The 15,658-nt window shown below is 44.1% G+C and overlaps 1 protein-coding gene across 2 annotated transcripts in view; it reads left to right on the top strand.

Moving 5' to 3' along the window:
* MMS22L (MMS22 like, DNA repair protein) overlaps positions 1-15,658 on the top strand; it is a 159,169-nt gene that overhangs the window by 34,163 nt on the left and 109,348 nt on the right. For both annotated transcript variants that reach the window (XM_030555976.1, XM_030555977.1), the window contains exons 10-11: positions 481-594; positions 3,419-3,598. In XM_030555976.1, the coding sequence (XP_030411836.1) occupies positions 481-594; positions 3,419-3,598 (294 nt within the window). The remainder of the gene's footprint in view (positions 1-480; positions 595-3,418; positions 3,599-15,658) is intronic.

Genomic DNA, 15,658 nt, shown 5'->3' with positions numbered 1-15,658 from the left:
TATTCTGTTAGCATTACGCATAACCATTAAGAAATGTGCATGTTAAAAATTAATAAATATTAAATCATTTGGAACCTTTTTCTTCTCTTCCAAGGAACTCAAGTGAATCTAATCAATCATTTTCTCTCTCTTTCACTAGTAGACAATGAATTGGTATTTAGTGCAATTTCTTTTCATTAGTTCTTAGAACATCCCTTTCACTTATTAAATATTTTTTGAAAAATCATCTGAAACTGGTTCAGTAAAAGCTTAACAGTAATGCTACTTCTACTGTACATTGGTAGATAATGGTTCCTTTGTTGTGTGCATGATTTATTTTAGATGTTAATGGAATAGTGAATTGTGCTTCACAAGAATCCTCTGTAATTGTGTATAAATTCTAAATTGTTGCAACAAAGAATGGAAATATTAGTATGTAAAATGCAACTTCAAATACCCTGCTACTCTGTGAGTGAACGGACTTCATATTATCTTCACCAGGTTAGACCATCGGAGGCTCTAACTAGTCACCACTACCCCTGTAGCTGCATTAAGGAATTATGGGTTCTGCTTATTCATCTGCTGGACCACAGAAATAAAGGGTCTCATACAGAGGTAAGTGGGAACATTGCTGCATGCACAGCATGAGGAAAATATAGGAAAGTGTTTATATCCAGAACATTCAAATAGTGATTGGTCAGTTACCAAATTAAGCACCAGATTGTGCCATGAATGCACTAGTTCACATCCAGCGTGATGCAGAGTTGCACTGCCCCATCAGGAGCTTTAGGAGAGATTATGCTCCTTGACGTACAAGAGACAAATGTGCCAGCTATGCCACCTTAGCCCCCACACTTGAGAGTTTGTTGTGTCCTGGTTCGAGCTTTGTCACTGGTAGTTTTCTTGTGGCTCAGGGCACTGATAGGGAACAGTCCTTGTTTTCAGAAAAGCAAGGCAATTGAGGCTGTTACTCTGTATTGAGGTGGGAGAGGGACTGCAAGAGAAGGGAAGTAGTCTTTGCTTAATTGACACTGACACACACGCACGTGCACACACACACACACCCATTAGGCAGTTTTGCATGGAAAGGCCCAGCTACAATCTTTCCCTGAATATTTATTAAAAGACACTAGAAAAACGCTTTTGAAAGCTGCTAATCTTCATAAAATCCAAAGCGCTGTTCTTCTTTCAAATGGGTTTTGCACTGCAGTAATGCGTATTTAGTCTGAATATCATCAAACAGCTTCATGGTGGAGTGTTCAGACTTTTTAATGTGAGCAGGCATAAAAAAGTCTCTTTGGTGAAAATTTTGTTGTTATTAATTATTTGTGCTACAGTGGCATCTACAAGTCAATCAGGATCAGGGTGCCATTATGCCAGGTGCTGTACAAATGCTGAGCATAACAAAGCCTATGCCCTGAAGATCTTATTATCTAATTAGACAAGACAGACAAAAGGTGATTGAACAGAGGAGTGTTATTCCCATTTTTACAAATGGCACATGTGCATGATTTGAGTAAAGGAATGGAGAGTATTCTTAACATTTGAGGATAACACCAAGCTGGCAGAGTTTGCAAGCACTTTAGAGTACAGAATTAGAATTCAAAATGACCTTTACAAATAGGTATGAATTCAGCAAGCTATAATTCAGTAAAGACAAGTAAAAAGTACTTCACTTAGAAAGGAAAAATCAAATGCACAACTACAAAATAGAGAATTACTGACCAGCTGGTTAGTATAGTGGATCACAAATTGAGTATGAGCGGTCAATGTGTTGCAGTTGCGAAAAAGGCTAATATCATTCTGGGGTATATTAAAAGGAGTGTTTGTATGTAAGACAAAAGAGGTAATTGTCCCACTTTACTCAACACTGGTGAGGCCTTAGCTGCAGTACTGTGCCCAGGACCGGCTCTAGCCATTTTGCTGCCCCAAGCACAGCGGCATGCTGCGGGGAGCGCTCTGCCGCTCGCAGCATGCCGCCCCAAGCACGCGCTTGGCTCGCTGGGGCCTGGAGCCAGCCCTGACTGTACCCAGTAGTTGTGAGTGCCCCACTTTAGAAAAGATGTGTACAAATTGGAGAGTGTCCAGAGGAAAGCAATGAAAATGATAAAAGATTTAGAAAACCTGACCTACCTGTATAAGGGAATGTTTAAAAAAAACAAAAAAACCACCCTAGGCATGTTTTAGTTTTGAGAAAAGAAGACGAGGGGACCTGATAAGTCATCAAATAATAAAGAGGACAATGATCAATTATTCTCCATGTCCACTAAAGGTAGGACAAGAAGTAATGGGCTTAATCTGCAGCAAGGGAGATTTTCAGATAGTAGGAAAAGCTTCTAACTATAAGGGCAGTAAAGCTCTGGAATAGGCTTCCAAGGAAAGTTGTTGAATCTCCATCACTAGAGGTTTTAAGAGTGGGTTAGACAAATACTTGTGAGGGATGGTCTGAGTTTACTTGCTATGGCCTCAGCTCAGTGGGCTGGTCTTCATGACTTCTTGAGGTCCCTGCCAGCCCTATAGTTCTGCGATTCTATGATTAAGTGCCTTGCTCCAGGTCACAAAGGAAGTCTGTGATGGAACAAGGAATTGAATGTGAGACTGCCACTTCTCAGGCTAATGTGCTAACCACTGGACAATCCTTCGTTCCCATTGTGCTGGGCTGTGGCAGAGCTGGAGACTATAAAAAGATCTCCTGAGTCCTTCTCCAGTGCCTTTAACACAAGATCATAATAAATATAAAAAGATCAGGCTAGCTCCTTTAATTAAAATAAATAAATGTGTAGGCCTTGTTCTCTCTTACTGGATCTCTCCCTTGCTAATATTATTTCATATAATTATTTATCTTCTATATGAGGTGCAGGTAAACAGTTACCCATTTTGAGAACTAGGTTGTGTCTAAAGTTCCTGTTCCATTTGAAATATTTTGTATATTCTGAGACTTTTTTTTTAAGAATATTTTCATAAACTGTTTTTTACTATGAGGGTTTAAGTAGTTCAGTTTTTCTATTAGACAGGTCAACTACAGTGCACACCAGTGCAAGATGATTCTGTTTTCTTCATTCTTTTGAGGATGATAGAATACACCATCTTCTAGACCTCTGTTCTATGTGCTTTTGAGCTAGCCTGTAAAAATTCTAGGGATGTGTTCTCTCGTGATGACCAATGGACATCCTGTCACTGCCCTTGTTTTCCATTTGCCTTCTGAAGAATAAAATCCTAAAATGGCTCTAGGTTTTCCCTGGCACCACTTACTGGTTATTCAGTATTTTTTTTTAATGACTATCAGCTTATTTTTTCCTTTAATACCAAAAGGACAATCTTAATAAGTAAACAGGATAGTATTGAGAGGCATCCCTTTAACATAGACTTAGGTTATTAGTTAATCTATTGTACAAAGTCATTTAACGCAGCCCTGGTTGGCTTTCTCTGTTCTCTGCAGTCTTTTTGGAGCTGGGTGAATAAACTCCTAAAGAAGGTCTTTGAAAGACCCAGTACTGCAGAAGGGATGTCTGTTTTTGAGCCAGTGCAGTGCAAAGATCCATTAAGTTTTAGCTGGTGGATTATTACTCATCTGGCATCACTTTACCAGTTTGACCGTAACGGAAATGTAGAGGAAAAGGTAGGTTTGTATTTTGTAATATTTTAACATTTTATTTAGACCTGTAATCTCATACACGTATTTGGTGGTACAGTAGTAATGTTACAGTAATTTTCGATGTCTACATTACAAAGTTCCTTTAAAGGTTTATGATTTTAAGGTGTACTGTTTACAGTCTATTCCATGAGCCCTGAGCATATGGATCTAAAAAACATAGATTCGGTCAGTAACCCAAGTAAGGGAACTAGAAAGTCCTGCTAGTTAGCAGTTCATATACTTATTGCTGTAGCATATGTTTTAAGACTGTCTGCCTTCAGCATAGCTGCTTCATTGAGTTCACTGCTTCAGTAAGGCCTTGGCTACACTGGCGCTTTACAGCGCTGCAACTTTCTCGCTCAGGGATGTGAAAAAACACCCGCCTGAGCGCAGCAAGCTACAGCGCTGTAAAGCGCCAGTGTTGACTGCCCCAGCGCTGGGACTGCGGCTCCCAGCGCTGTAAGCTAATCCCCACGGGGAGGTGGAGTACCTGCAGCGCTGGGAGAGCTCTCTCCCAGCACTAGCGCCGCGACCACACTCGCGCTTTGGAATTTCGAGTGTAGCCAAGCCCTAACTGAACATATTAGAATGATTAGCTGCACTGGAGGCTAACATCATGTAGGTTTTCTATTCTTTAAATGAGGTGTAAAGCTGAAGTATTGACTGCACTCAGTCGTTAATGCCACTTGTCATAAGAGTTTAAGGGTGTTAATGTTGGTGCTCTCACTGAATTCCAGTCTGGCTGATTACATTCTGTCTATGTAATTTCACTTTCAGTTTAAATTGCATTAATATTTTTCTTAATTTCCTGTTCTAAACTGTTATGTAGTGTTGCTGTGTACTATTAAACAAACTGCATATTGTTAAGATTGCTTGACACTTCCCATTAGAAGATCCTGTTTTCAATTATGTATGACTTTTTGCCAAACTTTACTGATTTGGGCTGAAGTTTCCCATGCCAGATATCTGCCACAGGATGAGTTTTTTTTTGTGGGGTTTTTTATTATTGTTTTGTGATTTGTTTGTTTGTTTGTTTGGTTTGGTTTTTTTTGAAAATTTCACTAAAACAATTAAGCTGTTTCTGAGCCTGAGGCTGGGAAAAAATATGTTTTGCAATAATAAAAAACAATTGGCAGCCTTTTCTTTGGAGAACTCTAGTGCCCTGGTGCTTTTGAGCAGGGGCTTGAAATGTGGAAGTTTGTGTTAGGAGAATGCCTTTTGTTGTCCCTGTAAAAATCCACCTGCGTTTGGCCAGCATATGCTCAGTGGAGTCCTTTAAGACTTTAGCAGCTAAAATCTCTGAAGAATCTGTGCCTACCGGTTATGGTCCTGGTGCTGATCAGACTGTGCATGCCCACAGAGCAACTGAGCATGCTCCCTCCAGCCCAGGGCTACAGAGGTGGAATTGAACTTTCCCTGTAATGGTTGCTCCCAGCTGCCCTGGGCAGGAGTGGAACTGAAAGCAGGGAACCTTTCATTCCTGTGCTCCCAGCGACCCCTCTGCTGAAGTCCAGACAGCATGGGATGCTCCAATGTGGCTCCAATGCAAAGGGGTTGGCAGGGGTGAGGGGGTAGAATGGATTGGGATAAGGAATTTGGAGGGTGAGAGTGGAAGCTGGGGTGGGGAGGAGAGGGAAATTAGGACTGGTATTTGGGGGGAGACTGGGACAAGGAGCCAGTGGAAGACTGGGATTGGCTGGGCAAGGAGACTGAGACAAAGAGGCTTGTCTAATGTTGGTCCACATAGAAAATAAAAACCTACTACTATTATCAGTTACCTCAAATGGCAGAGGTCTGTGCCATGGTTCTAAAGGTTCCAAACCTGCTGGTGAACCATATGGGTGTCAATATGATGCCACATGATGGAATTTCTATTTTTTTCAGATTGCTTTTTTGAAACCTAGGAAATTACATAAACACAAATTATGTTAAAGGAACATTGAAATTGCAGAACCAAGCAAATAAATACTATGAAATGCCAGGTTTAAGGTTGAAAGAAGTAGTTGTCTTTAGAATCCCAGCTTCATTTGTTGTAAAAGTCAGAAAGTGTGCAGTAAATGAGGCAGTGTATTTCATGAAGAGCAAGAATGTTCTCTTGGTTAGGGCAGTTGAATGCTGCCCTACAGAACTGGATGCTATCTCTGCCTCTACCACAGAGTTCCTCTGTGATGTTAAGCAAGTCATTTAAACTTTTCACAAGTGGCTGCTAATTGTGTATTCCTTACTTTCTGAGTGCCCAATTGAGACCAAGGGGTCTGATTTACAGAAAAGTGCTTAGCATTCGCAGCTGAAGTCAATGGAAGCTGTACTTTGACCATATTGAGTAGTATATAATGTTAAGTACTCTGAAAAATCAGGTCTTGGGTGTCTCAAATTGGATACCTTTGGACCTTAATTTCACTGTGCCATCTGTAAAATGGGGATATCCTCCTTCCCTAAATCTCACTGAGGTGTTGTGAAAATAATTGAATTTGTTTGTGAAGCACTCAGATGGCATAGTGATAAGTGGCACAGAAAAGCCCATGAGATAATTAATAATTCTGTCTTCAGAGCTAGGTTTGAATAGCACAATAAATAAGGCATGGTACCACACGTGGAACAGTGAGGAGATAACTAAATAGTGAATAGCTGCTCATTAAGAAAGCACCATCCATTCTGTACACTGAATTCCTGTGGAAAATATAGTACAGTAGAAACTCAAAGACATGAACACCAGAGTTACGGACTGACCAGTCAACCAGACACCAAGTGAAACCGGAAGTAACCAATCATATAGCAGCAGAGACCAGAGTGGGGAAAAAAGAAGCAAATATTGTACTGTGCCTGTATTGCATCTTAAAAGTAGGCACATCTGGGCAGGCTGCCTGTCTCCACCTCCCCACCCCATGTGCAGGGTAGCCATTTACAGCAAGGTGCTGGGACTACCAGCCCAAGGCAGCCAGAGATAGCCAGCAGAGCAGGAGCAGCGCTTTCTCTCTCACCCACACCCCGCTGGGAGGGGGATGCACTGATTTCCTCCCACCCTCCATCCCTGGGAGGGGGACAAGCTTACAAACTCATGACAGGGCTCAGTAGGCAGTTCAACTGCTGCTGAAGCCTGGCCTGGAGTGTCAGCTGCTGGATCTGGAGCCTGAACTGTGCTTTGTTCAGTGTTACAAACATCTCAAGAGTTACGGAAGTTTCTGTAACTCTGAGGTTCTACGGTATGCAGTTGTTATGGTTCCAAGGTGAACTGTAGCTTTGACTTGCCACTCAGTCTTTCCTTGTGCACACCTTTTAAATGACAGACTCATGCCTTTACCTCGCAGGGTGGAATCAGTTCACCTCATGCTAAGGGCTTGTCTACACTTAAAAACACTATAGCGGCACAGCTGTGCCACTGCAGCACTGTCATAAATATAGAGGAAAGAGTAGCATAAAATCTCTCCTTGGCAGCTGTACTGAAGTGCCTTACCTGTAAGGGGTTAAACAGTTCGAATAACCTAGTTGGCACCTGACCAGAAAGACCAATGAGGAAAGAAGCTACTTTCAAATCTGGGGGAAAGGATTTGTTTGTTGATCTCTTTGTTTGTTGCCTCTCTGGACTGAGAGACAAGCCAAACAGATCCAACATCTCAGGGCCGCCCAGAGGATTCAGGGGGTCTGGGGCAGGGCAGGGTCTTCGGCGGCAATTCAGCGGCAGGCCCTTCTCGGACCTTCGCCGACGAAGAATGAAGCCGGGGCGGTAGAGCAGCCTAAGTGCCGCAGATCACAGCTCTTTTGTTTTTTGTTTTCCTCCCGTCTGCACTAAAAGACCATTGTGGAAGGAGGATGTAATCATGGCATATCCCCTCCAGCTCCCTGCCGTGAGCCGCTCAAGGCAGGGGGCTGGGAGCATCGCCACCACACCAGGCCACCTCCCCAGCCACTGCCCTGACTCCTGAACCCCACCCCCAGCTCTCTGCCCTGATTCCTGCACACTTCTCACACACTCCTATCCCCCTGCTCTGACTCCTGCACCCTCCACACATACCCAGCCCTCCCACAACCCATACCCTGACTCTTGCACCTCCCACATCCCCACTCTTACCTGAACACCAAACGGAAGCTCCTGCACACACACACCAACATTCCCACCTGCACCCCTCACACCAAATGGGAGCTGCCCACGTAAGCACTCCACACCCAAACCTCCTGCCCCAACCCTGAGCCCCCTCCCTCATTCTAGCTCCTGGCCACACCCTATACCTCAACCTCCAGCCTGCTCCTTCACCCCCAGCCCTCCCCCAGATCAGTGCACTCCCACCCTCATCTCAGTGGAGAGAGAGAGGAAGAGAATGGGCTAAAACCAGGGTACCCACTCTGTGGGCAGGGCCAGGACTCCAGACCGGCAGCGGGCTGAGCGGAGCGGGGACCCTGGCTGGCAGGAGCCAGCAGATGGAACCTCATACCGGCAGTGGGCTGAGCCCCCTATTGCCGGCCTGGGGTCCCAGCCAAGAGTCCCGCTCAGCCTGCTGTCTGTCTGGGGTTCTGGCTGTCGGCCCCTTGCTAACAGGGGTCCCGGCCGCAGGCCCCGCTTAGCCTGCTGCCAGCCTAGGTGAATGGAATGCCAGGCTGGCAGCAGGCTGAGCGGACCGGCGGCGTAAGATCAGCATTTTAATTTAATTTTAAATTAAGCTTCTTAAACATTTTTAAAACCTTGTTTACTTTACATACGACAATAGTTTAATTATATAATATATAGACTTACAGAGAGAGACCTTCTAAAACATGTTAAAATGTATTACTGGCATGCAGAATCTTAAACTGAAGTGAATAAATGAAGATTCGGCACACCACTTCTGAAAGGTTGCCGACCCCTGATCTACATGTATGAAATTACTATGTTGTACAAGCTAAAGAAAAAAAGAACTATGTCTGAACCCTATTTAGAATTTTAAAAGCTTTCATATTAACCTCAAGGCCAAAGCAGTCCATATTAAAAAACTGAAACTCTTCCTCAGATGACACAGGACTAGAGGCAATTTCCGCTAAGGACCATATGAATAACCATCATTATTATACATCATCCTCCCACCTTTGATCACAGTTGAATAAGAGAAAGAACACGTATAATAGAGTCCTCTATCACAGCTAACTGTTAACCAACAAAAGTAAGCTAAATTCCTTCCTGGTATAACTCCACTGATTTCAACAAGCTTACATCAGTGATTACTTCAGCCCAGTGGTCACCAACCTTTTTCGTCTGGCGGGCACCAGACAAGCCACGGAGGACCGTGACGGCTGACGAGCATTCACCGAAATTCCACCAACAAGCGGCAACGTCAATAGGCGTCGTCGCCAAAATGCCAGCAAGTAGCATCATCCAGAGGCGTCACTGCCAAAATAGCGCCGAAAATCAGCGGCATTTCGGAGGCGATGCATCTGGATGACGCAGCTTGTCGACGGCATTTTGGCGGATGCTTGTCCGCTGAGCAGTACGCGGGCAAACTTAGATGCCCCAGCAGGTGCCATGGCACCCGCAGGCACTGCACTGGGGACCCCTGCTCCAGCCCCTTATTTTCAAGGAAGATTCCAGGCTGTAATTCAAAAAGAGAGAAATTAGCACTCACAGCTTCCACTCTGAAACTGAGCTCCTGTGGTTTGTGACAAAATGTTGTAATTGCTTACAGAACTTTGTAAGCATACACAGAACTCTGTAAGGTAACTAAAAGGTGAGATCTGTGGAGAAGATTACAGCCAAACTCAGAAAAATATGATGCACAAGATAATAGTCCCAACACACCGAAGATTGCAAATACCAAGATGGAAGTATGTAGGACAGTCTTATGATTAAGGTATTGGACAGGACTTAGAAAAGATGGTGTCATAACGTGGCTCTGCCACAGACTTCCTCTTTGACCTTTCTCTCTCTCTCTCTGCCTCAGTTCCCTAGCCATAAAATAAAGATAAGAATACTTCCTTTCTCCAATCTTTTATCTTGACTATTTATATTATAATTTATTTGGGGCATGGACTTATTACTTCTATCTATGGTGCCAAGCCCAAAAAGAGAGACAGATAGTCCATCACTTAGCACTAACATGGGATACAGGAGACGAGGATTCAATTTTCTACTTCACCAGTGTCGGTGTGCCTCAGCTCCCCATCTATTCAATGGGAACAATTGCGCTTCCCTAACTCATAGTGGGCTATTGTGAGGATGAACATATTAAAGAGTCTGAGGGCTGAGACACTAAAGTTATATGGAGGCCATATAAGTACCTAGACAGATAGAACAGGGCATCAGTCTTCAATGAGGCCTCTCAGCATTAAAGCTGGAGAGACATTTTTGACTGAAAACATTTTTTTTGTTGGAAAAACCAATTCATCTAAACCAAAATCATTTGCAGAAAAGAGGCAGTTTTGACAAAGACCTGGTCTACACTACGCGTTTAAACCGATTTTAGCAGCGTTAAACCGATTTAACGCTGCACCCGTCCACACGAGGCCTTTTATATCAATATAAAGGGCTCTTTAAACCGGTTTTTGTACTCCTCCCCGATGAGAGGAGTAGCACTGAAATCAGTATTACCATATCGGATTAGGGTTAGTGTGGCCGCAAATTGACTGTATTGGCCTCCGGGCGATATCCCACAGTGCACCATTGTGGCCGCTCTGGACAGCAGTCAGAACTCAGATGCACTGGCCAGGTAGACAGGAAAAGCCCCGCAAACTTTTGAATTTCATTTCCTGTTTGCCCAGCATGGAGCTCTGATCAGCACAGGTGGCGATGCAGTACCAAATCCAAAAAGAGCTCCATCATGGACCATACGGGAGATACTGGATCTGATCGCTGTATGGGGAGACCAATCTGTTCTATCACAGCTCCGTTACAGAAGACGAAATGCCAAAGCATTTGAAAAAAATCTCCAGTCTATAATACAGAGTCCACAGCACAGTGCTGCGTGTCAAGCGTAACGGAAAGCCAAAGAATCAAATGGACACTCAGGGAGGGAGGGAGGGGGTACTGAGGACTCCAGCCATCCCACAGTCCCCAGCAGTCTCCGAAAAGTATTTGCATTCTTGGCTGAGCTTCCAATGCCTGTAGGGTCAAACACATTGTCCGGGGTGGTTCAGGGTATAGCTTGTCAATTTACCCCACCTCCACCCCTGTGAAAGAAAAGGGAAAAAAATCTTTTCTTGACTTTTTTCAGTGTCACCCTATGTCTACTGAATGCTGCTGGTAGACGCGATGCTGCGGCAGTGAACAGTAATATCCTCTCCCCTGCCTTCCCCGGTGGCAGACGGTACAATATGACTGCTATCTGTCATCATCATCAGCCCGTGAGTGCTCCTGGCTGGCCTCAGGTGAGGTTGGCCGGGGGCGCCTGGGTAAAAACAGGAATGACTCCCAGTCATTCCCAGTAGATGGTACAGAATGGCTGGTAACGGTCTGCATCATAGCAACTGGGGGCTGAGTTCCATCACTCCCCTCCATTTCATGTGTAAAGAAAAGATTCTGTACTGCCTGGATTATCATAGCAGCGGGATGCTGCGCTCCTCTCCCCCGCACTGTTTAATGTCTTGCCTGGACTATCATAGCAGCTGGAGGCTGCCTCCCCCTCATTTTATGTCACTAAAAAGTCAATGTTTCTTATTCCTGCATTCTTTATTACTTCACCACACAGATGGGGAGATACTGCAATGGTAGCCCAGAAGGGTTGGGGGAGCAGAGAAGCAACAGGTGGAGTTGTTGCAGGGATACCCCCTAGAATGGCATGTAGCTCATCATTTCTGCGGGATCTGACACGGAGCGGCTGTGCTTTCTGGTTCTATAGTACACTTGCCCCATATTCTAGGCAGGACTGACTCTATTTTTAGATACAACATAAAGGAAGGATTGACTCGGGGAGTCATTCCCATTTTTGTCTTTGCGCCCCTGGCCGACCTCTGCCGGGGCACCCATGACAGCAGCAGACGGTATAGAACGACTGATAACCGTCATCTCATCGCCAATATACAATGGCATGGCAGACAGTACAGAACAACTGATAACCATCTCTGCTGTCTTGCAAAGGCAAATGAATGCTGCTGTGTAGCGCTGCAGTACCGTCTCTGTCAGCGGCATCCAGAACACATACGATGACAGTGACAAAAGGCAAAACGGGCTCCATGGTTGCCATGCTATGGTGTCTGCCAGGGCAATCCAGGGAAAAAGGACATGAAATGATTGTCTGCCGTTGCTTTCACGGAGGAAGGAATGAGTGACGACATTTACCCAGAATCACCCACGACACTGTTTTTGCACCATCATGCACTGGGGTCTCAACCCAGAATACCAATGGGCGGGAGAGACTGCTTGAACTATGGGATGGCTACGGGATAGCTACCCACAGTGCAACGCTCCAGAAATCGACGCTAGCCTCAGACCATGGACGCACACCACCGAATTAATGTGCTTAGTGTGGCCACGTGCACTCGACTTTATACAATCTGTTTTACAAAACCGGTTTATGTAAAATTGGAATAATCCCGTAGTGTAGACCTACCCAAACTTCCCATTTGAAACCTTTTTAAAAAAAATTTTAAATTGTCAAAACATCCTGTTTTTACGTTTTCAAAAATGAAAAAGTTCTCGTTTTCAATTCCAAATGACTTTGCTTTCAAATTTAATTTATAGTAAAATAAATTAAAAAAAGACAAAATATAAACAATTTTTACAAATTATTGAAATGAAATGTTTCAGTTGACCTGATGCAAATTATTTTTCAGATTTTTGATTTGCAAAAATTTGAAATTTTGAACTTTTGTCCAATTATGGGTAGGAAATTTTTTGGAAATCTCAAAAACTCTTGGGACAAGAACAATGTTTCCTGGCCAGCTCTACTGGACACTACCAAAATGCAAATAATAAAAAACAACAAAGGAAGGCTCCACAAGGGAAGTAGGATTTAAGGACAATTTTAAAGGAGACAAAAGGTATGGGTGCTTGGGAAAATGGAGGTTGTCCAAAGTGTAGGATCAGTCAATCGGTGCAGTTAGGACAAAGGAGAGAGGGGAAGGGTGATACGACCAGAGTACCCTCATGTTGAAGACATTTTGTCAGACAAGGAAAATTAGGTATATTTTCTTGGGCTTCTTCCAGCCTTGTTGTTAACAAATGTCACAGTCAAAGTGAAGCAGTGAGATGAACTAAGATCGTCTTTCTCTCTAAATATCTTTCCCAGTTTACAAACCCAAAGCATGTATTCCTTCCCTTTGGCCAAAGATTAGACACAGCTCCCTTTAGAATCTAGAAACGATCACCATTATTTCAGGAGCTGGTTTGTGGGAGAGAGCACAGGGGTTATTCATTAGTAAATCAAGACAATTCAACTCATGAAGCAAAGGTTTGAGTTCAGGATGTGAGCACTTGATTTTTGCATAGTGGTTTAAGAAGACCTCAATGCATCCGTCCTCGAAAGCAGACTGAATATTTTAGAATCTTCTAGGAGTATTATAATTTTGTCTGAATCTTTCATTACTTTAATTATGATTTAATAAGTAAGTAAGATTTACATTCATCTCAGGCATTACATGTAAGACCCAGGCACACAGTATGTACTACACCCATAAAAACTACTGTAAAAGAACGTTAAGGTTGCAAAGTCAAGCACTCAAAAGTTAGCAAGTGTGAGGATTAAGTTTGCTTGTGGAAGCTTAACTTGCCCCCCTTGTGCATCTGCATCATGATAATCTTTAATTAGATTAATTTCATGATCAATGTGAAGAATGTGCGAGATGCCAGATTAAAAAAAGAACACACACAAAAAAAGCATTGTGAGTAGCTCTATTTGAATACTATCAGTTGTCTGCTACACAGGTACAAAACGTTAATTCAGTCCTGAGGGGTTACTCCTCTGCAGGAAGGCAGAGAACTGCTAATGATTAATGGACAATAAATGAATCCACTGCCAGAAAGGTCCTCCTTTGACTTTTTTACCTTAAAAATTCTTCCATCGACCTAGCACTGTCTGCATGGGGACTTAGGCTGGTTTAACAACACCGCTCAGGAGTGTGGGTGCTTCACACACCTGACTAACGGAGTTAAACCAATATAATTTTTTTAGTGTAGACCAGGCCTTCTGCACCCTGGCCCCGCAGGAGAAAACGGTGAGCCGGCGGCAGAGAAGAGCAGCCTGGGCAGGATTTTTAATGGCACACCGCTGCCTACCAGAGTCCTGGGTTCGGCAGCGGGCTGAGCGGGGCCTGCAGCTGGGATCCCGGCAGGCAGCAGCATGCCATTAAAAATTGGTTCATATGTCATCTTTGGCACATGTGCCATAGGTTGCCAATCCCTATTGTAGATTTAAACAGGAAAATTGTGTCCAGTTCCTCTGTTGCCCATATAGGGAACTATCCAGTCTTCATTTCTCAGAGTGAGGAAGGGTGCACAGTCCACCTATTTTTGTGTTTTCTCTAACCGAAACACAGACCACGCCACATTATTCTGAAAAGTACTTTCATACATTTAAAAACCAAATAGGTCTTGGAGAGAAAAATCGTCACTTTTGAACATTGCAGGGGTCAATTTTAATACTGCTGTGGCTATGGAAATATAGTCAGAATTACTTGGGGCTGGAGATTTTTGCCTTTGAATTGTCTGAAGTGACTGCTGTATAAGATATGAAAAGAGTGACTTCCAGCAGAGAAACTTAGCACAGCTCTGCCAGGTAAGCTAGGAGAGGAGAGCGCTTTTGTCTACACCTGGAAAAGCTGCTGCCGATGGACTCCAAAGGTTGCAGCTGAAGTTTTGGCTTTAAGCTGCATGATGACTGCTTACACGATGGGTATGGTTGATAGTTACTGGACTCTGCCAGTCTCAGGACTAATCTTTTTGGCTTGGGAGCCACTGGGTTTGAAATGAGGTGTGTAGAAACTACGTATTGGCTGGCAGGGATGGGTTTTAAACAGTTGTCTCCCCTCACTGCCAAGATAACAGAGGAATGCAATGTGGGGGGGGGGAATTTAGCTGAATTCAGATGAGATGAGTTCTCTTAATGAGCAGAGAAAATTGAGACCATAAGAGGGAATGTGTTGGGTTTTTGGATGTCATTCTCCCTCTGAGTTTGGATTGACTTAGGGTATGTCTATGCTACAGGATTATTCCGATTTACATAAACTGGTTTTGTAAAACAGATTGTGTAAAGTTGAGTGCATGCAGCCACACTAAGCACATTAATTTGGTGGTGTGCGTCCATGTACTGAGGCTAGCGTCAATTTCCGGAGCGTTGCACTGTGGGTAGCTATCCTGTAGCTATACCATAGTTCCCGCAGTCTCCCTCGCCCATTGGAATTCTGGGTAGAGATCCCAATGCAAAAACAGTGTCGCGGGTGATTCTGGGTAAATGTCGTCAATCCTTCCTCCGTGAAAGCAACGGCAGACAATCATTTTGCACCCTTTTTCCCTGGATTGCCCTGGCAGACACCATAGCATGGCAACCATGGAGCCCGTTTTGCCTTTTGTCACTATCACTGTATGTGTACTGGATGCTGCTGACAGAGTCGGTACTGCAGTGCTACACAGCAGCATTCATTTGCCTTTGCAAGGTAGCAGAGATGGTTACCATCCCTATTGCACTGTCTGCTATGCCATTGTAAATTAGCGATGAGATGACAGTTATCAGTCGTTCTGTACCGTCTGCTACTGTCATGGGTGCTCCTGGCTGGCCTCGCTGAGGTCGGCCAGGGACGCATGGACAAAAATGGAAATGATTCCTCGGGTCATTCCCTTCTTTATGTTTTGTCTAAAAATAGAGTCAGTCCTGCCTAGAATATGGGGCTAGTGTACTAGAGAACCAGATAGCACAGCCGCTCCGTGTCAGAGCCCCAGTGATCCCGCAGAAATGATGTGCTGCATGCCATTCTAGGGGGTGCCCCTGCAACAACTCCACCCATTGCTTCCCTCCTCCCCCAACCCACCTGCGCTACCGTTGCAGTGTCCTCCCATTTGTGTGATAAGTAATAAAGAATGCAGGAATAAGAAACACTGACTTTTTAGTGAGATAAAATGAGGGGGAGGAAGCCTCCAGCTGCTATGATAGT

Source organism: Gopherus evgoodei, chromosome 3 (assembly GCF_007399415.2).
Source record: "Gopherus evgoodei ecotype Sinaloan lineage chromosome 3, rGopEvg1_v1.p, whole genome shotgun sequence".
Taxonomy (NCBI): domain Eukaryota; kingdom Metazoa; phylum Chordata; order Testudines; family Testudinidae; genus Gopherus; species Gopherus evgoodei.
The sequence above is the reverse complement of the archived record's forward strand: the minus strand, read 5'-3'. Positions and strand labels throughout refer to the sequence as shown.